This window comes from Rhinopithecus roxellana, chromosome 18 (assembly GCF_007565055.1).
Source record: "Rhinopithecus roxellana isolate Shanxi Qingling chromosome 18, ASM756505v1, whole genome shotgun sequence".
In the NCBI taxonomy this organism is placed as follows: domain Eukaryota; kingdom Metazoa; phylum Chordata; class Mammalia; order Primates; family Cercopithecidae; genus Rhinopithecus; species Rhinopithecus roxellana.
The window spans coordinates 66,764,602-66,792,360 of record NC_044566.1 but is presented as its reverse complement, the minus strand read 5'-3'; the positions used below and the strand labels follow the sequence as shown (position 1 = coordinate 66,792,360).

Below are 27,759 nucleotides of genomic sequence, written 5' to 3'. Positions count from 1 at the left end.
CACTTTTCAGCTGCTCAGCGCCCAAGTTTGAAATGCTGATTTCAAGGAAACGCTTAAAAGGGCAGTAGGAAGCAGAACAAACAGAACCCGCTGTAGGCTGGGGTTTCATGGGAGGAGAGGGGCAGGGAGCAGAGAGAAAGGGAAGTGGCTTAAGACAGAAGTACCCGATAATGAATCTGCACTTAAATTGACTGAACATTTATTTGACAGACTTTTTACATCTGATGACTTGCTCCCTTGAATTGGCAAGTTTTTTTTTTTTTTTAATCACTGTTTGTTATAGAAGGCAAAGTTTCATTTTCTGAGCATGTGAAGTTTGACCTGCCACACATTTTAAAGACTTACCTTGAGTATGAGAAAACACTTAAGAGACATTTATGGAATTTATTGGTCAAGTTAGGCTGGGGAACACTTTGGTACAGCTCCATGTGCATGGTCTGGCTGCCTGCCCAGTTTGCTTTTTTTTCTTTTCTTTTTTTTTTCTTTTTCTGAGACAGAGTCTTGCTCTGTCACCCAGGCTAGAGTACAGTGGTGCGGTCTCAGTTCACTGCAACCTCTGCCTCCTGGCTTCAGGCAACTCTCCTGCCTCAGCCTCCCAAGTACCTAGGATTACAGGCACCCACCACCGTGTCTGGCTTATTTTTGTATTTTTAGTAAAGAGGGAATTTCACCATCTTGGCCAGGCTGGTCTCGAACTCCTGACCTCGTGATCCACCCACCTCGGCCTCCCAAAGTGCTGGGATTACAGGCGTGAGCCACCGCGCCCAGCCCCAGTTTGCTATTTTGACCTTGGATAATTGTCTACATTTTTTTCCTGCATGGAGGAAGGAAAGGAAGGAAGGACACAGAAGCGCCTTTTAAGCCTGGTCCATTTCAGGCAAACCATCTGCGACCTTGAAGATCCTTGTGAAAGTGAGTCTGTTTCCAAAATCAGTCATTAAACGACAACAAAATGGCCTCGACCGGATCATTTACTAGTTTTTAACAATGTTATAATGTGACGCTGCTAAGAAGAGCAAACTTCTTACCCTTTGCATTATTCCTAGACTTGGAGATGAGAACTTTCAGTTCAACCCAGATTGGGACACATTTTACCAAAAGGCTGAGATAAGATTGCTCTGAAGTATACATTTCCATTAACACTTTGAACAGTACTCAGATACAAAATAACTTGTTTTCTGTCTTTGTTATATTTTAGTTTGTCAGATATCTAACTACCCTCTTCTGAATATGTAAATGTATATTTATGACTTCAATGAAAAGTAAAAGAGTTTTGAACAGTGTCACAGAAATATATCCAGATGCTTATATGTGTGTGTGTGTAATAAAATATATATTATATATAAATATGTATCTTTCTATATTAAATATTTAGGTCCCATCACAGCAGTTTTCCTCTTAGGACATAAGACGCTGGACATAAGACACTGACTTAGCTTTCAGATTTTATTCACTCTCTTCTCATTAGTTCAATTAAAGATGTATACAAAAGACTTGGAAGTTGACTTTGAGAGATCTCACCGTTGATTGGTGTATTAGTCAGGGTTCCCTAGAGGGACAGAACTAATAGGATATACATATATGAAGTGGAATTTATCAAGTATTAACTTACATGATCACAAGGTCCCACAACAGGCTGTCTGCAAGCGTCAGGAGCAAAGAGAGCCCATCTGAGTCTCAAGACTGAAGAACTTGGAGTCCAGTGTTCGAGGGTGGGGAGCACCCAGCATGACAAAAAGATGTAGGCTGCGAGCCTTTTCACATGTTTCTGCCTGCATCATAGTCGCTGGCCGTTGATTAGATGGTGCCCACCCAATTAAGGGTGGGTGTGCCTTCCCCAGCCCACTGACTCCAATGATAATCTCCTTTGGCAACACCCTCACAGACACACCCAGGACCAACACTTTGTGTCCTTCAATCTCATCAAGTTGACACTCAGTATTCACCATCACAAGTCCACCCCTTGTCAACTTGAACCCATACACATCTCCTGAGATCACACATAATCTTCAAATAAAGATAGTAAGTCATAATGACGCCTAACATCATGCCACTATCCTCCGTACAACTGGAAACGCACCAATTCCCAACCCAAATACCGTTACATAAAGTTAACAGTACTTAAATGCTGACAGGAAGTCAATAAATCTTATGGAAAATGACAAAGGAAAAGAAAATAAAATTAAGGTATTTTCTTAGTACAAGTGTATACATGCACAAGTATGTTTTTAGCAAAAAAAAAAAAAAAAAAAAGGAGAAAATACTCATGACAATTACAGTCCCTGTTTCTGAAGCTGGTCACATGGTCGTAGCTGGTATTGATGACCACCTTCTTCAGCTACCCATTCTGTATTCCCTTTGCCTTCAGCAAGCACCTCAGCAGGTCATGGCTTTTTTTCCTGTTGGGGTGAGCCAAACCTTCATTCCTGACAGGTCTGGGCCATTTGTAGTCCTGCCTGGATTGAGCTGTAGTAGTTTCCCATTGACCTTAATCACAGGGCATGGTAATACTAAGAGATGCCCTAATGGATCTCCTGTATTCCATGCATATTCTTCCTTACCTCTGTGGTGCAGTAGACTGATTTCATCTTTTTTTTTTTTTTTGAGACAGAGTCTCACTCTGTTGCCCAGGCTGAGTGCAGTGGTGTGATCTTGGCTCACTACAAGCTCTGCCTCCCGGGTTCGCGCCATTCTTCTGCCTCAGCCTCCCAAGTAGCTGGGACAACAGGTGCCCGCCACCATGCCTGGCTAATCTTAGTAGAGACAGGTTTCACCGTGTTAGCCAGGATGGTCTCAATCTCCTGACCTCATGATCTGCCCGCCTCAGCCTCCCAAAGTGCTGGGATTACAGGCGTGAGCCACCGTGCACGGCCGACTGATTTCATCTTGATAGTCTGGGTCAATCACCCCGACCAACACTGTAACTCCCTTCTTAGCCTGTTGATTTAAAAGTAGGAGGAGCCCAAAGTGTCCAGGTGGCAATCTTTAACTTTCAGTTTAATGGAATCATTGTTGTGTCTCCTGGTGGCAGCACTCCTCCCTCTGAAACTAAGACCTCTAGGCCAGCAGAACGTAATGTCACAGGAACAGGAAGCAAAAATTTTGCTAGTGGATCACTGGGGTGATGGCGAGGGGTGCCACTTCCACTTCCACCCCTTGATTCCTGGATCCGTGAATCCTGGCTATGGGAGAAACAGTACCACATACTGAACACTGATTCAGAGTATACACAGCCTTCTGAAGAACGCTGCCCCAGCCCTGCAAAGTACTGTCACCTAGTTGGCATTGTAATTGTGACTTTAAAAGGTCATTCCATCGTTCTATCCAGCTGCGTCAGGATGATGAGGAACATGGTAAAACCAGTGAACTCCATGAGCACGAGTCCACTGCTGCACTTCTTTAGCCATAAAGGGAGGGCCTTGGTCAGAGGCAATGTTGTGTGGAATACCACGATGGTGGATAAGGCACTCCATGAGTCCACAGATGGTGGGCTTGACAGAAACATTGCATGCAGGATAGGCAAACCCATATCCAGACTAACTGTCTATTCCAGTGAAGACAAACCTCTGCCCTTTCCATGATGGAAGAGTTCTAATATAATCCAACTGCCACCAGGTAGCTGGCTGATCACCCCAAAGATGGTGCCATGTCAAGGGCTCAGTGTTGAGCTCTGCTGCTGGCAAATTGGGCACTCAGCAGTGGCTGTAGCCAGAACAGCCTTGGTGAGTGGAAGTCCATGTTGCTGATCCAATGCATTACCTCCATCCCTGCCACCACGGCCACTTTGTTCATGGGCCCACTGGACAATGACAATGATCATGCAAAAATCAATAATAATCACTTTGAAAAGTGATTATTAGTAACAGAATAAAGAACTCATTCTCAATAGGAACAAAAACTATAAACACCCTGGTAATGAATTATAATAATTATGGACCAAACCTAAATGGAGAATATCATAAAACATGAAAGGGCATAAAAAAGGCTGTGTGAATAGAGAGATATGCCATATTTATGGACAACAGAATTCATTATTATAAAGGCATGAATTCAATGTAATTCCAACAAAAAAAACCAAGAGAGTTTTTCATAAAACCTGAAAAACTGATTTTAAAATTTACATGAAAAATAGGCCAGGCACAGTAGTTCACACCTGCAATCCCAGCACTCTGGGAGGCTGAGTGAATCACTTGAGGTCAGGAGTTTGAAACTAGCTTGGCCAACGTGGTGAAACCCCATCTCTACAAAAATACAAAAATTAGCCAGACATGGTGGCATGCACCTGCAATTCCAGCTACTCAGGATGCTAAGGTGGGAGAATCACGTGAACCCAGGAGGCGGAGGCTACAGTGAGCTGAGATCATGCCATTGCACTCCAGCCTGGGTGACAGGGTGAGACTCTGTCTCAAAAAAAATGAAAAAAATATTACATGAAAAACAAATGTCTAAAAACAGCCAATACAACTCTGAAGAAGACATGATGGGGACACTTGCCCTAGAAGGTACCAGACACATTGCACAGCTCTTAGGCAGATATTAGTTTAAGAAGAAAAAAGCCAGAACAATGGACAAGAATAGGGCACCCATTAAAAGCAGCTTTATATATGACAAAATTAGCATTACAGATAAACAAGGAATGGATTGACTTGTGAGACAACTGGGTATCCCCACTCAGAAAACAAAAGAAAATTATTTGCCTACTTCACATTCACATGAAAAATAACTTCTTGTCTGATTAGAGACCTGAATACAAAAACAAAAATGTTTTTGAAAGAACTCACTCCCTCCTTAGTGCCCAAGCAGTGGTTTCTAAAACACCCAAGTTCCTGAAAGTTTATTTTCATAGAATGCTGCAAGGATAAGTTAACTTTCATACTGGCCAAATACTCTCCAGAGAAAGATCAGTGCCTATAAATTCATGATTAACAAGTGAAGCATTCATGATCTTCAGCAATCCACTTCTTGTTAGACCTGACCACCATCTAGTTGTAATGTTGACATTTATAGAGATCCGTCTGTGGGTTTTTATTTTTATTTTCTCACTTCTATACTGAATGTTTTTGTACATAAAAACTTGTGTTTTGGTTTACTAATGAACTATGCAAAGATACTGTCTATATGTAGTTGTATTTACACAATAAATGCCTGCATTTTAATAGTTAATGTATTTACAATATTCTTTATGATTTATGACAATGATGAGCTTTGAAATTCAAGTATTTCACTTGAATTCATGGAATCCATGCTTTTAAATGCAGATATAGTTTGATACATTGATATTAACATTGTTGCCCTATATTTCTTCTTCCATGTATCTGTACTGACTTCTAATATTTTCCTTTGAATTGGATCACCTTTCATTAGAACCTTGAAAAAAAAAAACCATACAGTTCTGTAGAAACTATCTCCTAAAAAAATGCATAACAGGGCATAGTTCTAAGTACTGCCCACAATCAATGCTGGCACCATCCCACAGTAATCCAAATTACTGCTGGGATTTCATTATTTCTGAAAAGTGTGCTTCTGTCTTGAAAAAAGATGACTTTTTTAACTCATGAAAAATATAAAATAATCTTCTAAGCTCATCAAGACTGTACTTCACAGAAAAAAACTAATAATCTCTGAGGTCTAGAAGGGAATGGAGTGTCACTGCAATGAACAGAAATTTGTGAAAGATTATGTTGCATTATAGAGTAATATCACTGAGATAAGATAGCTACAATTAAACATCTATGACATATCCAAATCAGTCTTTCAGGGGAGCCTCAGACTTTTAATTACTGCAGAAGTCAGTGAACTATAAAAGTTCAGTTCGTCCTTAAGACCTCTGTTTTAGTAACTTTGTTTAGTATTTTGCATCTTACTTGTTCATCTTAAAAGGAATTAGAAGTTTCTGTTTGTTAAGAAAAAATATTAAGTCTTAAAAAGTTCCTTTTAGCTAAAAGAAAATTAGAACGAATATATTTGTAAGTCCTTCTTGAAAAGGGCAACCTATACATTTACATTTGCAGTATGACTTTTCACATAACGTACTTCACATTCTGGATTTAACAGAGCTTTTACAGCTCAGGAGCCCAAGATGCCATCAGTGAATTCTTGTATGAGCACTGACTGTGCTCTTCTGTTATTGCACGAAACTTTCAATCCTCAAACTGTTTTCAGTGGTTGAATTGATGATATGTACTTTTTTTTTTTTTTTTTTACATTTTGCAGTTTTTTCCTTTTTCTTGGAATTGCTAGAATTAAGGAAAATAAGCCACACCATAAGTTGTCAGTTACCGGAAGGAATAAATTGTTTTCATTGTTCAAGTTAAGAAAACTTAAGATATTAACTTGTGATGAATAAAATATACATACTTGGAACTAAGGATGTGATTGCGCACAGTGTTAGATCACTTCAGTGCTTCACTTGTATTTGGAGACATTGATTTTTATCAATGAGCGGTATAAAACCATGAAAACAACAGGAATTTTAAAATTCCTATGAGACTATTTTCAGACCACTATACAAATACAGTTGAATACTTAGATTAAGTGAATAATTTCCTAGGGAAATACAGTTGGCCAAAATCAACTCCCATTAAAGGTAGAAAGCTTAAACACAATTTTCCATAAAAGAAGAAATAAACTATTAATATTAAAACACTGTCTTTCAAATTTTCATCAGGCCCATATGGTTCCAGGGAAAATTCTATCAAACCTTTAAAGACCAGAACATCCCAATACTCCACAAATTATTCCAGAACATTGAAAATGAGGAAAAACTTCCTAATTCTTGAACCAAGAGTAACAGGGTTACTTAAACTTTTTAATCATAGCATAGCCAGGAACAGTGGCTGACACCTGCAATCCCAGCACTTTGGGAGGTGAGGTGGGAGGATCACTTGAGGCCAGGAGTTCAAGACCAGATTGGGCAACATAGCAAGACCCTGTCTCAAAATAGTATAATAATAATAATTATTATTGTAGTGCATTCCTGTAGTCCTAGCTATTTGGAGGCTGAGGTAAGAGAATCGCTTGAAACCTACAGCTGGAGGCTGCAGTGAGCTGAGATCCTGTTCCCACACTTCAGCCTGGGCAGACAGCAGAGCAAGACCAAAAAGAAATGCAGACTAATATGAGTTATGTGTATAATATTTCATGGCCAAAGTAGGATTTATTCCCAGAATGCAAGATTGGTTGAGTATTAGAAAATCCATTAATGTAATACTCCATATTAATATATCTAAGAGACATACATGACTATCTCTGTAATTACTAAAGACCGTCTGTAATTACTTCAATACCTATTCAACACAAAACAGAAATCGATATGTGCTTTCTTTATAAAATACACATTCACATCATTTTGCTTAACGGAGAAATACCAGAGGCATTTCCACTTTGACTGGAAAAAGACAGGGATGCTTACTTTCTCCATTTCTTTCTCACATTGCATTGAGGACATGAGGAAATCCCATTAGCCAAGAGAAATCGATTAGATATTACACTTGCAAAATAAGGTGTAAAACTATATCTATTTGCAAATGATCTGATGGTATACCTGGAAAATCCCAGTGAATCAATCATCAAATGGATGCGAACAATACAAGGTTTAGTAAGGTTTAGTAAGGAAATAAAATTAGCACACAGGAATGAATAGCCTTCATATCTAAAACAATAACAGGGAATCATGATGATATGATAAACCTCCTTTACAACAGCAACAAATAAACGTGGAAAACATATATGAAGAAAACTTCTCAATGCTCCTGAGAGGTATAGAAGTAGCTTTGAACAAACGGAAAGACACCCCTTGTTCTTGGGTAGATCACTCAACACAGTCATTTGTCCGTTTTCCCTAAGATAATTTATAAACTTAATATAATCCTAATAAAAAATAAGTTTTCTTGAAGTAGACAAGCTAATACTCAAGTTCATATGCAAAAATACATAAGCAAGAATAGGCAGACTAATGTTCAATGATGTACAAAGTCGTGCGTGTGAGCACGTGCACACATGTGTGCACAACTAGTCCTACCAGACATTAAAATATCTTCTCTGTAATCCCAGCACTTTGGCAGGCCGAGGCAGGTGGATCACCTGAGGCGAGGAGATCGAGACCAGCCTGGCCAACATGGTGAAACCTGGTCTCTACCCAAAAAAAAAAAAAAAAAAAAAAAAAATTAGCTATGCATGGTGGAAGTCTCCTGTAATCCCAGTTACTCAGGAGGCTGAGGCAGGAGCATCACTTGAACCTGGGAGGCAGAGACTGCAATGAGCTGAGATCACACCACTGCACTCCAGCCTGGACAATAGAGCAAGACTCCATCTCAAAAAAAAAAAAAAAAAAAAAAAAGCCTATTTAGTTAACAAAGTCAGTACTGGCTCATGAATGGAGAAACTGGTGCAATAGAATAACAAGTGCAGGAACAGCCCCAAGTGCATAGGGACATTTAGTGGTAAAGGTTGTATTTCAAATCATAGGGGAAAAAGTAGAGTTTTAAATAAATAATCTAGTTGCTGGCACATCTGGTTGGCCAATTGGAAAAGATAAAATTAGAATCAGACCTCACACCTTATACATCACACCTCACACAGTAATAAACTCTGAGTGGATCAGAGGTCTAACGTAAAAGATAAAACCATGCAAGAAACATATTAAATTCAAACTTAAAATCCAGATACAATAAAAAAGATTAATAAACATGAGTATGTAAGCATTAAAAAGTCTGCACAGCATAAAGTACAATAAATCAAAAACCAACTGAAGCTGGGAAAAATTATTTAAAACATATATCAGGGATGAAGGGCTCATACCCCCAATATTGAAAGAAGTCTTAAAAATTGAGAGGAAAAATATTTTTTAAAAAGTAGAAAAAGATAAATAATTCACAGAAAGGAATATAAAAATGGCCTTCAAACATATGAAAAGTTGCTCCACCCCACTCATATTAAGAGAAATGTAAACCATTTTGAGATATAATTTCTAATCTATCAGATTGGCAAAACTTAAAATATTTTAAAACACATTGTGTTGGCAGCTATGGGGAAAGGAAAATAGGTTTTATCGTATCAATGCTAGTGTGCAAATTGGCACACCCCAATGGAGCGGAAAGTCACTGGAAGGGGAATTTGGCATTATCTGAGTAAACAATATAAGCATTTATGTTTTTCACCCACGGATTCCTCTTCCAGGAATTCATCATGAAGCTGTATCTCCAACAATATGAAAAAATACCTGCACAAGAGAACTGTAAATAAATCAGGTGCTTACATATAGGGGAGTAGTTGAAAAACCTCTGATACGTGCACACCTGGGAACCTGCATGCGATTTCTGGGGCTGTTTCCCGGCACATGCCCTCTTCTCTGGTCCTCTGCCCCACAGACTCCCCACTCTCGAATCTCTTTCTCCTCCACTCCCAGAGATTCCCGTGCACTGACTGGATTCCCCCTCCCTGTGCTCTGATTCTGAACAAGCCTGGGGGCAGAGAGCTCAGGCAAGTGTAGGGCTCACCTCAGTAGTTTCTATCTTGTTTTGCACTTCCTGTTATCCAGCGTCTCAAAGCAGTTGTTTCATATATTTGTCAAGTGTTCTTCTGGTTACCAGAGAGGGCACATCCAGTCCCACTGACCTCATCGGGGCAGAAGAGGACTGTTGCCAGATCTTTCTTAACAGTCTCCTTCTCCCACTTCATAAGGAAAGACATGCTCATTCAATCTGAATCGATTGTGATATATTACCCTGGGGTAGAAATATTTGCAGGGGTAATGTGCAAGGGAAAATGTAAAAACTGGTGACAGAATGGACAAATGGAGTGGCTACAGTGATTACAGAGGTAATCATTCGGCCAGTTACAGTTTCCAATTCTTTACTTTCAACAAAAACTGAAGAAAGACCTAATGAATTGTTGCTGACAGTCATTACAAATAACTTTTAATGGTGTATATTTACGGAAGAGTTCAGAACGTTGAGTGACTTTTTAAAAAATAAAACTTTTTGATTCATATCTACTTACTTATGTGAACAGGCTCCTTGAGACATCTACTTAAAAAACAGGAAAGATATTGATGCCTAATCTTGACTCCTCTATTAATAAGTTATATTTACTAGCAGATCTATCAAATAGTTTCTAAAAAGTTCCAACCATTCATTGAGATGTACTTTTATACAATTTTACTTTTGTTACTCTCAAAAATCTTATTATATTGATTTTTTCATTTTTAAAACTTATTTTTAATTGATATGTAATAAATGTACCTATTTATGGAGTACAGTGTGATATTTTGATACATATATACAATATGTAGTAATCAAATCAGAGTAATTGGCATATTCATCACTTACATTTCTTTATGTTGTGAACATCTGAAATTTTCTCTTTCAGTTATTTGAAAATATACAATAATGGGAGGAGGAGAGGATAGGGAGGGGCTGGCTAATAGATGCAAAATGACAACTTACATAGGAAGAACAAGTTCTAGTGTGCTATAGCACTGTAGGGTGACTACAGCTATACTGTTCTGGTCACTTGTTTTCTCCTTAAATTATGACTCTATCTGAAAGAAATTTTAAAAATTCTATAGTCACTAGAAGTAATTATGTATATAATTATATATATATATCTCTTGTGGAGAAATAGGATACAGTGATCAATGAAATACTGTCAATCACTAAGTAGTGTATATTAGGAAAAAACTGTGGGTAAGTGAACTGGAAATATTAAGTCAAGGGCAAAAAGAAAACTTTTCTGACTCCATAAGAAGAGCTTGTTTGTATGTTTTTCAGTTCTTTTACGGTGGGTATCAAATCTCCATGCTTCTTAGATTCCATAGATACGTTTTAAAAAGTAATGAAAATAATTTTATTTCAAAATGATTTATGTTACTGAAACCATAAAAGATCATCATTGCTAAACTGACTTGGTAAATATTTCCTTTTATTATCAAGTAGTGTTCTCATTGATTCTTTTTTTTTTTTTTTTTTTGAGATAGAGTCTTGCTCTGTTGCCCAGGCTGGAGTGCAGTGGTGTGATCTTGGCTCACTGCAACCTCTGCCTCCTGAGTTCAAGCGAATTCTTCTGCCTCAGCCTCCCAAGTAGCTGGGATTACAGGTGTGCACCACTACACCTGGCTAATTTTTGTATTTTTAGTAGAGACAGAGTTTCACCATGTTGGCCAGGCTGGTCTCAAACTCCTGACCTCAGGTGATCCACCTGCCTCGGCCTCCCAAAGTGCTGGGATTACAGGTGTGAGCCACCGCGTTGGACCCCATTGATTCTTATTAATGCTATTTCTTTCCTAATTTTGATTCTGTCTGCTATTAATATCATTATGCCTACTTTCTTTTAGTTAGCATTTCCTGGAACTTTAGGTTGCTCCAAGCCCCATGTTGATCATTCCCTGGTCCAGCCCTGGGATCAACCACTTCTCCAAGAAATCCTGGTTCCTTGGAGGATGGTATGGAGGATGGTATGAGAAACAGAGTTCTGGGAGCCAGTGATTTTATTTTAATTACTTCATGTCTCATTTCTATAATTTCTATTTTGTTATTTCCCAAATCTGCCATTTTCATACCATCTTGTCTTTGTCTTACATTACATTTCTATTCATTTTTTTCCTCATTTGAGCATTTTATTTATACTTGTTCTCAAAATCTCTTTGCTTAGCTCTATGACATAACAGTTCCAGAAGGTTATTTGTAGCAGCTGCTAATTCTAATTCGTCTCTATGGTACTTCAACTCCTTTTTTTTTTTTTTTTTTTTTTTTTGAGACAGAGTCTTACTCTGTCGCCCAGGCTGGAGTGGGTGGCATGATCTCGGCTCACTGCAAGCTCCGCCTCCCAGGTTCACGCCATTCTCCTGCCTCAGTCTCCTGAGTAGAGTAGCTGGGACTACAGGCGCCCGCCACCACACCTGGCTAGTTATTTTGTATTTTTAGTAGAGACGGGGTTTCACCGTGTTAGCCAGGAGGGTCTCGATCTCCTGACCTTGTGATCCGGCCGCCTCGGCCTCCCAAAGTGCTGGGATTCCAGGCGTGAGCCACCGCGCCCGGCCTCCTCTTCTTTTTAGTGAGCTAGTCCTCAGCAGGGGCTGTTTTCCTTAGGTGTCTTTCTGTCATGCGTGGTGGGATAACATCTTCAATGCAGTTTCTCTCTGTTTTCAAATGGTTCTATGGGTTTCACAGACATTGGTGCAGTTTTTACTGTTAAGTCTCCACCTTGGAGTTCCTATACCACGAAGTAGTATACGTTTGCTTCTCCTACCTCGGCCAGGCAAAGGCTTACACGTCATGATTTCTTGTGGGTAATTTTTCAACCCATGGCCTAAGATAGCAATCTTTCTTGTGACATCGTTGGGCTGATGGGCATATTGTGTGAAATAACCTGATTCACCGGAGGCCAGGATTTTGGAGGTTTCTCAGCCAGGGTGTTTCATGAACACTGAAGAATTGCTTGGAGGTTTCTCAGCCAGGGTGTTGGGACCTGGGAATTACCCTTTCTTGGTTTCTAATTGAGCTTAGTATTTATAAACACTTACTAAGTAAACTTTCATATTTACAAGTGCTTGCAACAGGGGCAAATGTTTCCAACCACATAGTAGTATATGTGTGTCTTCCTTAGATAAGTAAAATGAACAAACATGGAAATAATAACTCATGTAATTGACATCACATCCTTATGGTGTTACACAGTATTCAAACCCTCCCTTCTCTGTGGCACCATCCCAGCTATCATCCCTGGGAAGATTATATTGACTTGCCTATGCCTCCAATAGAAGTTGTACTTTTATCATAGCAATTAAATATACTGTTCTAACTTGTTTGCATGTTTCTTTTCTCAATAGACTGTAAACTTATTGAGGTCAAGGACCATGCCTTTTATATCTGGCACATAAACACTTTAATACACTTTTGCTGAATTTTTTAAAAAGAATGAATTACATCATGTGTGAATGCAAGGTTGCTTTAAGGTAGTTTGTCAGCGTTCATACTTTCCTTGCAAATGATTTTGCCATAAGAAATGTGAACCTAAGGCCGGGCGTGGTGGCTCACGCCTGTAATCCCAGCACTTTGGGAGGCTGAGGCGGGCGGATCACGAGGTCAGGAGATCGAGACCATCCTGGTTAACACGGTGAAACCCCGTCTCTACCAAAAATACAAAAAATTAGCCGGGCGTGGTGGTGGCGCCTGTAGTACCAGCTACTCGGGAGGCTGAGGCAGGAAAATGGCGTGAACTTGGGAGGCAGAGCTTGCAGTGAGCCAAGATCATGCCACTGCGCTCCAGCCTGGGGACAGAGTGAGACTCCGTCTAAAAAAAAAAAAAAAAAAAAAAAAAAAAAAAAATATATATATATGCCAACTAGGATATTCCAGAATCTTTTTACTGTAATCAAACCAGGAATAGTAATGCTGCTGGAACCAGAAATAAAAAGTGAAACACAGTTTATGGCAAGAAGTTGCAGAAGAAGAAGATATGACCATCATATAATCAGTCAGACGCATCTCGGCATAAATCAAAGAATCAATCACTGGAGGATCCTCTGGGTGGTGGAGACAGCAAACTGGATGTACACGGGCCCTGGAGTCAAAGCTGGATTTGATTATGAGTGGCTACCTTTTTAGTTTTGTGACTTACAAGGTGAAACTATCTAGATCAGAGTTTTTGCCTTTAAAAATGGGGATAAAATTGCCAATTACTTCATAATTAAATGAAACAAATTCTGTGACAGCACTGAGCACAGTTCCTGGCGGTCGAAAGCATTCAGTGAATTTAGTTCCCGCCTCCCATCCTCAGCACACTGCTCAAGCGTTTCCTTGCAGTTTTGTTATTTTTCAATTGCCTTGGTTTTAACACTCGAGTTGCTCAATCCTCCCTCAGTACCGCCTTTTAAAAAGCAAAAGAATACTCTTGTGCCGTTTCTTTTTCAGTAAGAGCCCGCTGTATATGCAGTGAGAAGATTTATGTCTTAATGGGATAACATGAGATGAATTATTTAATTGAGATCTATATACTTTTTAAAATTGACATTTACTTTAAAAGTGTTTTGGTTTTCTACAATCTATATTATTTTATAATTGCAAAATGGCTTTAATAGAATTATTTCCACGGATTTGAATCATGTTTCTAACCTGGGAAAGTAAAATGTTTTTCTTCTCTACAAAAATTCTTTAATGTTAATCTTTTGATCCATTTTCAAAATTAACAAACCTTGTCATAATGTAATTATAGTCACAATTTATTTTTATGTTACAAATGTTTGCTTTGCGGATAAGATAAATTGAATTCCTATTTGCTTTTGATGAATATTTAACTGGACATTGCATATATAAAAATGCTGCTTTTCCTGTCCTATATTATTTAGTGTGAATATCTGTGTAGCATAATAACAATTTTTTTTTTTCTTTGAGACGGAGTCTGGCTCTGTCACCCAGGCTGAAGTGCAGTGGTATGGTCTTGGCTCACTGCAACCTCTGCCTCCCAGGTTCAAGCAATTTTTGTGCCTCAGCCTTCTGAGTAGCTGGGATTACAGGCCCATGCCCAGCTGTATAATAACAATTTAAAAAGTGATTGTCGACCAGGCGTGGTGACTCATGCCTATAATCCCAGCGCTTTGGGAGGCCAAGGTGGGAGGATCACCTGAGGTCAGGAGTTCGAGACCAGCCTGGCCAACATAGTGAAACCCTGTCTCTACTAAAAATACAAAATGTAGCCGGGTGTGGTGGTGGGCACCCGTAATGCCAGCTACTCGGAAGGCTGAGGCAGGAGAATCGCTTGAACCTGTGAGGCAGAGGTTGCAGTGAGCTGAGATTGCTCCCTTGCACTCCAGCTTAGGCAACAAGAGCAAAACTCTGTCTCAAAGAAAAACCAAACAAAAAAAGATTGTCTGTGTTTGACTTTCCAGTTTACAAAATGCTTTTAACATAATATCTTATTAAATTTTTTCTAGAATACTCTAAGGTGGGGATTACTATCAGTAATGTTTAATATGAGAAAAAATAGTCTGGAAAGGTTAGTTTGGCCATGGTCAACAGGCTTGTCTGTGTAAAGCTGGGATTCCTACTGTACTTCGTATTCCCTATTATACATAATTTATTAAAATAGATTAATTGCCCTGCATTCACTTCAAGTTTAAATTCTAAATGTGATTTTAAGTGGTAGCATGAACTTTAAGACCATCTAAAATATAATTTGGTTTTGTTATAAAATACAGATATGTTATTGGAATGAATAGTTTTAGGTGTAAATGACATTCAGTAGCCTAGTGGTAAGATGAAATACACATAGACACAAAGATTCTGTAAAAAAGAATGAATTTATGTATGGAACTGGGTGATTTTTACATATTCAGGATATAATGTACAGACATAGCAAAGGGCGAGGAAAGTATGCTAAGTCTGATAAACTAGGCACAAAAGGAAACAAACTGTATAATTTCACTCATATGAGGCACCCAGATTAGTCACATCCACAGAGACAGAAAGTAGAATGGTGAGTGCCAGGGGTGACCGGGAGCAGGGAGTGGGGACTTGTTAAATGGATACAGGGTTTCAGTTTTGTGAGATAAAAAGAGTTCTGGAGATGGATGGTGGTGATGACTATGAAGTAATATGAATGTACTTAAGACTACTGAAGTGTACACTAAAAATGGCTAAGATGGTGAATTTTATGTTGTGTGCATGTTACTACGAATTAAAACAGAGATACACCAAATGTTTCCAACTATTTTGCAAATATGGATTTATCATGCACTAGGTTTTTATAATGTTATTTTTGCTACTAATAGTGCATATATCTTTTACAAATTTAAAGTAAAGTGACATTTTCAAGAGTGCCTTTTGCACATTTCACAGCCACATAGGGCACCTTTCTTTTCCACTAAAAGGTTCACAGGTTTTGCCTTGTTGGCAGATAGTGTAGAGATGGATAATATAATATATATATGCACACGCTTTGTGTTAAGAATTGAAAACACTTCAGGAAACTTATGCTGACCCTTTTCAGGGGAAAAGAATAGGTTTGTAAAATATATGAATCGTAAACCTGAAGCATCTCAATGAACACTTGAGGGGTGAACAGAGATTCATGAGGTCTCCTCGGGGAAGGGGCACCCCAGGAAGATGCAGCAGTCAGTGCAAAAGAACAAGGGGATGGTGTGGGACAGTCGGCGAGGATAGGATATGGCAGTCACTCGTGTCTGGGTGGCAGGGTAGGGGAGGAGGTCCCACCGGTCACAGCCCAGACTATGAAGGGCTGGGAGTGCCCAGTGGAGCACTTAGGATTTTCCTATGGCTGATGTGATGTGGAAGCAAAGAAGCATTTAAACCAGCTTGCATTTAGCAAACTCATTTTGATACCAGCGTGAGAGGCAGACTGGAGAGGAGGAAGCAGGAGGAAGGAGGAGGCTGTGAAGAGGCACCAAGTGTGGAGTCAGTAGGACTTTTTGACCTCCTTTGGATTTTAATAAATACTATCTAGTTATAAGCAGAAAGTCTTGAAAATAAAGGCAACGGATGAAATAAGAAACAGGTCGTAGTCACTGCTAACATACTATTCTAGCACACACCCCCTTCTCTTCTACAGGAGAGGTTGTTAATATTTGAACAAAAATTCTTACCTAAGGTCTTGAAATGGGTCGGCTCTGACAAGGGGTGTCTCCACTGAATGTTCGAAAAGAGCCCCTTCAGGTCCTAAACAAAAAACAAAGATGTATCAGGAGCAGAAGTAAAACAAGTGGCACCAGACAAAATAAACATTTAGCCTAGATATTAAAGAACATATGGATTTTGTTCTTTGTTGCAGAAGTTTTGCAGATGTTTGAGTTACGGGTGGAAAAATAGGCCCAACTGCTTCCCCACTTTACTGAGGCTATCACAATTTCATTATGTTCCCATAAACAAAATATGTTTTTCAAAGCAATTACAAATTAGCAGGCTTGTTTTAAAACTAGAAAGCAGTATTAGTCTTCAAATCAAAGAAGAAAAAAAAGTCCTTCTGAAAGTTGCATACATCCATATATTTTAAGTAATAATAATTTAACTAATTCTCTAGATTTTATGTGCAAAAATTGTATCTTGTGTTACTTGTTTCTAAGGCACTCAGGATATTTACAGAAAAATTACAAGCTTTAAATATTTAAAATGAACCTTCTAATCCCTAGGAATCAGTATGTTCCCAGTTGTTTCATGAGTCTGAGAACCTAATTATATGCAAGGCCTTGTGTCAGCTGGGGTGCAGAGAAACACAGGTGAAAGTGACATGCTCTTCGATGTATCCTAACTTGTTTAACAATCAGACCCCTACAATGCAGGTAATATTTTCCCATTGTACCCATGAGGAAGCTGAGGAAGAGAAAGGTTAACTTGCCTAGGGTTCCACAGGTGAGAAGTGGCAAGGCTGTATTTTGAATTCAGAGCCCACACATTTAATCTATATGCTATAGGGGTTTTCATACATAAATAACAATATGTGATAGAAAGTAATGTGCCAGTAGCAAAGTGCAACAAAATTATCCGGAGGGTCATCAAGGGGGAAGAATTACTTTAAGGTATCAGGGATGACTATATAAGAAAGTGAAGTGGGTCTGAACCTTAAAATAAATAAACTTCTATGAGCATATGGAGATTGTGAGCAAGAATTTCAAAAACAGCAGCAGTCCAGGGGCAGGAAAATGTGCTGAGTGTCCAGGAATAAACAAATAATCCAATTCACTGGAAGCAACGAATTCTATATGGAATACAAACGTATCTTTCACATTATATTTAAATCTATATCCTCTTGAATTTCATGGGCATATTCACAGATATAAGCAGCACCAAGCACCACATTGCGTATATATGCTCATCATGACTTCCCCAGGTTGCTCATGCCTATCTTGGGCCCTGCCCTGCCTAGGGTCCCACCCCTGGCTCAGGCCCTACCCTTGGCTTAAGAGGCTGTGGCTGCCACTTGCAAAGCGTTTTTCTCTCCCTTGTGGTTCCACATGAATCTCAGGATTCATCCTTAGGCTGTGCACTTTCCTCTTTAGGAAATACAGAGGGTCCCCAACTTGCCATGGCTTTGTAGCAGGCAAGCCACTGCAAGTTGAGGAGCTTCTATAATGAAACAACTAAAATGTTTATTTTGAAATCAACTCTTGTACTAGTTTCAATATTGGACACTGAAGAAAAATTGCCTGGGTAAAAGTTTCCCAGCCTCTGTGTTGAGAAATCCTCATCCTGGGCAAAACATCTTTTGAGCAGCTCTTACTAATTTTTTATTTTTATTTTTATTTCTTTTTAAGATGGAGTCTCACTCTGTCATTCAGGCTGGAGTGCAGTGGCACGATCTCTGCTCACTGCAATCTCCGCCTCCCAGGCTCAAGCAATTCTCCTGCCTCAGCCTCCTGAGTAGCTGGGACTATGCGTGCCCACCACCACACCCAGCTAATATTTTGTATTTTTAATAGAGACAGGGTTTCACCATGTTGGCCAGTCTGGTCTCAAACACCTGACCTCCGGTGATCTGTCCGCCTCGGCCTTCCTAAAGTGCTGGGATTATAGGCGCGAGCCACCGCACCCGGCCAGTCCTATGGTTCATAGTACCTTCACATTTTCTTCACAGTATTACTGGCTGTATTAGCTTTGTTATTATAATTACTACTTCCCTAGTAATTTTATTTAAATATGAAGATATGATAAAAACCCACACTGGAAAAAAGCCCTTATCCAAGAAATAATAGCTTGTGGCACAAAAGCAAAACAGACTTAAATCAGAACAAAGCGAAATTTTAAAATTACAAATGGATTTAGTAGGATGATTTACATAAAAACTATAATCAACTGAAATAAAGGAACACACATAAGTGAAGGTTAATGTTTCATGAAAATTATAATTTATGTAAATTCTACTCAGATGATAAATAGATCCTCATACATGCTGTAACAAGTCACATTTTCTTAAAATACCACTTAAGCAAACCTAAATGATAATGGAGATCATTATGTAAAGTTAGGCTATACCAAGCACTGGCGTTTCCACAATAAATGGTGCAGTCAAATTTTAGAGTATAATATCTGGTTTGTTGATGTATTGACAACATTTCCTGCTTGGCATACAGAGGAAAATAATTTAACATAGTAATCTGTAAAATAATATGTATTCATTTTATCCTTTTCTTTCCTCCTTGCTTCTTCTGATTTGCAAAATATAAAAGAAAATGTAAATTTTAATACACCTCAAGTCAATTCTCAAGAAGACATGCAGACAACTACGCTTAGTTTTATGTAAGTATATTTACTGTGGTTTATGTAGCATTGTTTGAAACCCAAGTAATGCTTTGTTATCACGAACCTAGAATGAGCTTTATGAATCATCAAAAAATAATGATTTCTTTCCATAACTAAAGATATAGAAACAAAAGGAATGTGGGCATAAAATTTTCTGTAATTATTTTCTCCATTTTTATATAAACAAGATGATATTATGAATGAGAAAAAAGCAACACATTTTACTTTCTATAACACATACCCTTGTAAAACAAAACTAGAGACTGCAATCTATTCCACTTTCATAGGCAATTTTTATTTGAGCACAGTGTTGGGTCAAAATAAATACAGAGATAAATCTCTAAATTAAATGATTTTTGGGGAAATCACAGAACTGCAATTTGGGGCATATCTCCAAAGAACAAAGAAAAAGTTGGGAGTTTTATTAGAAAGAGAAATGTGGGCAGGTGCAGTGGCTCATGTCGGTAATCCCAGCACTTCGGGAGGCCAAGGCGGGCAGATCACTTGAGGTCAGGAGTTCGAAACCAGCCTGGCCAACATGATCAAACCCCGTTTCTACTAAAAATACAAAAATTAGCCAGGTGTGGTGGCGCACTCCTGTAATCCCAGCTATTCGGGAGGCTGAGGCATGAGAATCATTTGAACCTGGGAGGTGGAGGTTGCGTTGAGCCAAGATCCTACCATTGCCCTCTAGCCTGGGCAAGAAAGTGAGACTCCATCTCAAAAAAAAAAAGAAAGAAATGTTATGTATTGTTTTGAAAGAAGGCTCACTGGCACTAGAGAAGCTTCTGGGAGCTGGCAAGCTCTGATTGGTGAGTGAGGGCAGCAGGTAGAACACCGGTTGGTGTCATGGCAGGTCGTTTCAGCATTTACTAGGTAACACCGGTCTTAGGGTGACAGCAGGCCATTTCAGCGGCTAGGCTTGAGGAAAATTCAGTTCTTGAAAAAGGTGCTACGTGCCCTGAGTGCTTTCCCCCCAGCCCCTCGATTTGCTTGGGTATGACAACATGACCCAATTCATACAATCAACTTTCACAGCAGCTTCAATTGTCTTTCCCAATAGCTGAATTTATTCAAAGAGTTTCAGTGGCACTATTTTCCAGGGTAGTAAAACTCGGTAATTAGTTTTTAAATGCGTGCCAATTACTTACCTTCTAATGTAACTATAATTAGTGATATTATATTGACATACGATTATGGTAATGTACTTATAGGGAGATAGAAAATCTATAAACTGATATGTGTTATCTTTAAATAAGAGCAGCAGTTTCTCTACATTGAAATGATAAATGCCCAAATTACATGCTCTTGATTATATCATTACTATTCAGCCTCAAAGTTAAATACTCCTCGGAACCTATTTGCATATAATAAAATGAATTTTCCTAAATGGTTTCATAAAATGATTCTCAGGAAATGGTTGTTGATCTTCAATTTAATTGCATTTTCTTTATGTTTGCATTCATTTAAATTTCACAACCAAGATGATATAAGAAATATAATTGGTGTAATACCTCTTCTTTGTGGAAAATAAAACATTATTTAAAGTCCTATAATCTAAAATTTTAGACAGGAAAAACGTTCTACTATAAAATATCATTATATAAATCATGCATTAAAATGACCCTGTATAATATGCATTATTTATATAGGAAAGTACAAATAAAAAGGAAAATAAAGGAAAGCCTAGTCTAATAATGTTAACTTTTTTATTTTTAGAATATGTCATTGAGATTAGACATGGACATGTCATTGAGATTAGACATGTCCGTTTCTACTGTGAAGCAGTAGTACTCAACATCATTCTTCCCTTCTGGATCCTAGAGCATTGCATGATGAATGATGCTCACATGAAGATCCATAGTAAGACTGTGGTGCAAGATGGATTGAGATGGTCATGAAGGTAGTTGGAAAGTTCAAGGTACAGAGCCCAGCAATCATGACACTCTTGGACAGAGCTCAGCAACTGAATGGCAAATTACTCAAAGTTGCTACATTCTTTGCAACATACTGTTGTTTCTAGGTTCCTTCAGTTATAGAAATACATAGAATTCAATATTAATACTTCTGTTCAAACAGTAATATATTATGTATCTCAGACATGCATTCATTTTTGTATCAACACTGATAACTATTTGTTAAGATTCATTCTACGCATTCATCGAGCAGTTATGGACTGATATGGGCTTTTCAAGTGATGTCAAAAAAATTCCATTTCTCTTCTTCAGGCAAACTTCCGCTTAATGTCCCCACATATTGCCTCTACTGCCTCCCATCCTATTCACTTTGTAATCACTTCAACCTGCCTTTTGCCTTTATTACTCCAATGAAAAATGCTCTCCTTAAGATTGCAATAACTTCCATAATAATAAATCCAATGACAATTTCAGTCATCTCTCCTGGGTCCAAATTCTGAGAAAATAGTCTCTCTTGACACCAGAAAAATGATTATTGTAATATCCCTCCCACCGCATTGCCTGTCCCTTATTCTCCTTTGGTGGCTGCTCTGCCTTTATTTGGCCTCTACCATTGGCATTTTTCAGAGCTCAGTTGGTTGATGACGCCCACATTTATCTCTAGTCTAGACTTCTGCTCTGAGCAGTAGCTAACTCACACGCCCAATAGCTGACGTGACATATGCACTTGGCAGTTTTCCCAGATGATCTTCAGTTTACGTGTCTAAAATATTAACTGTTGATGCTGCCTGCCCTGCAAACGAACTCTCCTCCTCCTCAGGCCTCTCCATTACCCAGAGAGTAATGCCATCACCCAAAACAAATATTATCTTTGAGTGTCCTCTTGGATGCCTGCTGTACATCCGATTCATGGGCAAGCCTGTAGCTGTCAGATCTTAAATTGGAGTAATTCACTTCTCTCTCTGACCATTGCTACCACCCAATCCAGGTCACCTTCACTGATTACCTATACTACAATTGACATCCTCCTAACTGGTCTTACTGCTTCCATTCTTTCCTCCAACCTCCCTTGTAATGGTTGGATTGATCTTAAGATGTATAATGAATCAATGAGTACCCTGTTCAAAACAATTCAATGCCTCCCCATTGAATTAAAACAAATCCTAACTTCTTATAATGGCCAGCAAATCCCTGCATAATCTGGTCCCACTCTATCTCCCTTTACACCAGGCTTTTTTCAGACTCAAACCTGGTAAGATTAAAAATAAAAATCATGGAATAATATGGCATAGATAAGCCAAACACAGCAGTTATCACAATGAATGTGAATGTTTTAAATTCCACATTAAAAATCAAAATAAATTACGTTACAAAAAATAAATCCAGCCAAATGCCACATACAAAAGAAATTCAAATAATTTAATATGAGAAAAATTTCAGCTGGGAGAGTAACTTAAGATGCCAAATCACTGAGGCCCTCTTAGAGATAGATGTTGAGAGAAGTCTCTGCGGCGGCAAGTGATGTCTGCAATTGATGGAATCATTTTGCAACCAAAAAGGGAAATACCAACATACTTGCAGAGAAGAAAACGTAGAGAAATATTACTTGGCTACTAAATTAATCAACAACCTGGGGTTACCCTTTCCCCAGCCTTCCTATGTGAGATAATATATGTCCTTGCAGTTTAAGCCTGTTTTATTTGGGACTCTTATTCCTTTCAGCTGAAATACCACTGACTGCAGCACAGCATTGACCGCTGCGTGCAGTGCTGCATCAGCCAGTGTTCTGTGCCCTTGGGTATGCGTTTGAAGGATATGGTGCTCCTAAAAGCACCTTCCAGATATCTGTCTTCACGTCTTTTTCGACTTAACATCCTTGTTTATTTTCACTTCTTCAGTTGCTGAATACGTTCTCCAGGTCCATTTTTGTCACTGGCTATAATTATGGGTGACTCGAGCATTTCTACACTATCACTTTTGACTTTATGTGATCTTGCTTAGCTGCACAGAAGGCATGAAGAAATGGGACTGTTGCTAGATCTTACTTTTTCTCATTAATGGTGGGAAATGGATACTATTAAATAACTCTGTTTTTAAAGATAATATTGGGAAATGGACCGAGCCTAGCAAATTGTTGCCAGGGAGCTAAAATACACTTACGGTGGCCAAACTAACAATTTGTCATCTGCCAGAAGTCAGTTCTGGCAATGGTGTAGAATAGTTTTTTGAAGACAACATTGTGATGTTATTCCAATGGTATGTTCTGTAATTTGGGTTAATAAAAGAAACGTTAACTTTGGCCACTTGGTGGCTAATTTTGTGGGGGAGGAAGATGAGCCTGCTCAAAGGCCTAAATCGATTTCAGACTGAACTGGTGAAATTGTGTAAACGCTTCCACAAATTTCACTTAAAAACTATTATTCAGTAGCTTAGTTGACTGAAGTCTAAATGGAAGCTGTTTAAGAATTAAAGAGAGGTTTTAGCTTATTTGAGTCATTAAAACAAAAGCAATAGCAATTGTCTTAATTACTCAAAGAATGGCAATTCGAGTCAGGATTAGGACTTGGTGCAGCCAGGAGTTTCGAGTGCACCGTCTTAAGGAGAGAGCCACTTTATTTTCCCCTTTCATCAGAGCTATGGGCTGCTGTGCAAGGGATGAGAGCGAAGAAAAGAAACAAAGAATTGGGTTTTCTTTCCAGTCCTCAGAGTGAGGCCGCCTGTCTCTTTTCGTACCACTGCTCTTTCCTCGGCTGTCAACTGCTGTTACTTTTGCTGACCTGAGAAACTCCAAAGGCTACTTGGAGTCAATCCAAGTAGATTTATAACAAAGGGGTCATATCCAGAATCTACAAGGAACTTAAACAAATTTACAAGAGAAAAACAACCCCATCAAAAAGTGGGCAAAGGATATGAACAGACACTTCTCAAAAGAAGACATTTATGCAGCCAACAAACATATGAAAAAAAACTCATCATCACTGGTCATTAGAGAAATGCAAATCAAAACTACAATGAGATACCATCTCACACCAGTTAGAATGGTGATTATTAAAAAGTCAGGAAACAACAGGTGCTGGAGAGGATGTGGAGAAATAGGAATACTTTTACACTGTTGGTGGGATTGTAAATTAGTTCAACCATTGTGAAAGACAGTGTGGCAATTCCTCAGGGACCTAGAACCAGAAATACCATTTGACCCAGCCATCCCATCACTGGGTATATACCCAAAGGATTATAAATCATTCTACCATAAAGACCCATGCACATGTATGTTTATTGTGGCACTATTCACAATAGCAAAGACTTGGAATCAACCCAAATGCCCATCAATGATAGACTGGATAAAGAAAATGTGACACATATACACCATGGAATACTATACAGCCATAAAAAAGATGAGTTCATGTCCTTTGCAGGGACATGGATGAAGCTGGAAACCATCATTCTCAGCAAACTAACACAGGAACAGAAAACCAGACACTGCATGTTCTCACTCATTAGTGGGAGTTGAACAATGAGAACACATGGACACGGGGAGGGGAATATCACACACTGGGGCCTGTTGGGGAGTGGGGGGCTAGGAAAGGGATAGCATTAGGAGAAACACCTAATGTAGATGACGGGTTGATGGGTGCTGCAAACCACCATGGTATGTGTATACCTATGTAACAAACCTGCACGTTCTGCACAAATATCCCAGAACTTGAAGTATAAAAAAAAGTTACCCATTGTTACTTTCAGCAATTGTCCATTAATATCTGTTCATGAGTACAGTCTGTGTAGAATGCTAATCATTATGTTTTCTTCCTGATAAACTCCTACCCATCTTTCTAGGACCAGCTCAAATGCCTCTTTCCTGGAGAAATCATTGCTGACCTATCCTGCCTCTCTTTCCACGCGTCATACCCGGCAGAATGAATCCTTTTCTCCGGGCTGCTCCTGTAGGCTTTTGCTCAAACATCTTTTAGTGTTCTTAGCTGATTGTATCCAACAAATTAATTTATGTTTCCACCTCCCCAGCCAAAGCATAAGCATCATGTAAAAGGAAGCATGTCTGAATTATTTTGTACTGGAGGCTTTTAGGTTAGTCACTGACACACAGCAAATGCTATGTAAATGCTAATTCCAGAGAAACAGTATAAATTTAAGTGCTTCTAAATTGGGGGTGATTTTACTCCCCCTCCCCCAATAATGGGGAACTTTGGCCATGTTGGGAGAGATTTTTGGTTGTCACAACTGGTGGGGTGGGAATGCTACTAGCACCTAGTGAGGCTAAGGATGCTACTAAATGGCTAAGGATGCTGCTAAACGTCCCGCAATGCACAGGACAGTCTCCCCCAATCTCCACCAAAAACATTATCCAGCCCAAGATGTTAACAATGCTAAGGTTCAAGAGCAAAGACATAGAATCACCCTAAATGCCCATCAGTGACAGACTGGATAAAGAAAATGTGGAATACTATGCAGTCATTAAAAAGAATGTGATCATGCACGCCCTTCTAGGGACATGGATGGAGCTGGAGACTATTATCCTTAGCAAACTAAGACAGGAACAGAAAACCAAATTCTGCATGTTCTCACCTATAAGTGGGAGCTAAATGATGAGAACATGTGGACACATAGAGGAGAACAACAGACACTGAGGCCTATTGGAGGGTGGAGGATGGGAGGAGGGAGAGGAACAGCGAAAATAACTAATAACCTGGGTTAATACCTGGGTGATGAAATACTCTGTACAACAAACCCCCATGACACAAGTTACCTATGTAATAAACCTACACTTGTACCCGTGAACTTAAAGTTTAAAAAAAACAACCAGTGTTAAGATTGACAAAGCCTGCCGTAGACAATGGTTAGAGAGTCAGACCTTGGATAGAAACAAAACAAGAAGGGAAACATGAAAACTGTGGAATCTCTTAGTTTCTTTAATCACAAAACGTAAGGAAGCCAATAACATATTGGAAAATTGAGAATTATGGTTTGCTCAAAATTATACCGTTTGTACACTCTCAGTTCATGGTGTTTCTGGCAATAAGAACTAGAAATGTTTGCAACACCAAAATAACAAGGAAAGCGTAGAGTCATTAGAGGTGGGGTATATTTTGCTTAGTTAGCTGCACTGCAGAGGAGGAATTTGGGAGACAACTGTGCCTCAGGCAAAAACAATTATGAAAGAGAAGATTATAACTTGTCTTTTAAAAGGACAGCTTGAATGCATGTTCTAGAGCAGGGACTCTAGATCCCTGGGCCATAGATGGGTCCTGGTCTGTGGCCTGTTAGGAACTGGGTCTCACAGCAGGAGGTGAGCAGCGGGCCAGCGAGCATTATTGCCTGAGCTCCGCCTCCTATCAGATCAGTGGAGGCATGAGATTCTCATAGGAGGGTGAACCCTGCTGTGAACTGTACGTGTGAGGGATCTAGGTTGCGTGCTCCTGATGAGAATCTAATACCTGATGATCTGAGGTGGAGTTGTTTCATCCCAAAACCATCTCCCACACTGTGAAAACATTTTCTTCCATGAAACCAGTCCCTGGTGCCAAAATGGTTGGGGACTGCTGTTCTACAGAGAGCGTCGACACGTTGCTGACCTGTTGTTTCTCCTGCTGATTCACGTTAGTCCAGGGCAGTGGTTCTCAAAGTGTGGTCCCCAGAGCTGTGGCATCAGCAGCACCTGGGGACTTCCTAGAAACACAGATTCTCAAGTCACATTCCAGACCTGCTGAATCAGAAGCTCTGGGGATGAGGGCCAGCACTATTATCATTATTTATTATTATTATTATTATTATTATTATTATTGAGACATGGTTTCACTCTGTCACCCAGGCTGGAGTGCAGTGGCTCAATCTCAGCTCACTGCAACCTCTGCCTCCCAGGCTCAGGTGATTCTCCCACCTCAGCCTCCCGAGTAGCTGGGACCACAGGCACGCACCACTGCGCCTGGCTAATTTTTGTATTTTTTCTTTTGTAGAGGTGGGGTTTCGCCATGTTGTTCAGGCTGGTCTTAAACTCATGGGCTCAAGTGATCCACCTACCTCAGCCTCCCAAAGTGCTGGGATTACAGGTGTGAACCATTGTGCCTGGCCCCCAGCAGTATATTTTAAACAAGCCCTCTGGATGGTTCTGATGCATGCATACAGGTAATAAATAATACAGTTGCTTATCAATTTTTCTCACCTGTTCCTCTAATTGATGTCATGGCCCAGAACGAGCCCTGGGCTAAGGAAAAGTTCATTTTACTGATTCTCTGTGTAGGAAGGCTTGGGTTTGAAGCGATCTAAGCTGTTAGACTGTTTTCCCTGCAGATTTTACTGCCCTGCAGTGCAATGGTACTCTACCAAGAACTCTGCTGTCCTTTGCATACTTCATCCACTTAACCCAGCAATGACAGTCCAGTTGACATTATCAACTCACTTTCAGAAGTCAGGAAACAGAAAACAAAAATTAACTTACTTGAAATTATGCAGCTAGTAATCGCAGAGGTAGGAACTGAATCCAGGTCTACCCAGCCCATATTCTCTATCGGACGCAACAGTGCATTTCTGATGCTCAAGGTGCTTTGTTGGACAATGACCAACTTCCTTTAACTAAATGCCCT

The 27,759-nt window shown here is 39.4% G+C and overlaps 1 protein-coding gene across 2 annotated transcripts in view; it reads right to left on the bottom strand.

Annotated features, from left to right (window-relative positions):
- The window catches only part of SGCG (sarcoglycan gamma), a 96,481-nt gene that overhangs the window by 6,366 nt on the left and 62,356 nt on the right, over positions 1–27,759 (bottom strand). For both annotated transcript variants that reach the window (XM_010379607.2, XM_010379614.2), the window contains exon 6: positions 16,598–16,670. In XM_010379607.2, the coding sequence (XP_010377909.1) occupies positions 16,598–16,670 (73 nt within the window). The remainder of the gene's footprint in view (positions 1–16,597; positions 16,671–27,759) is intronic.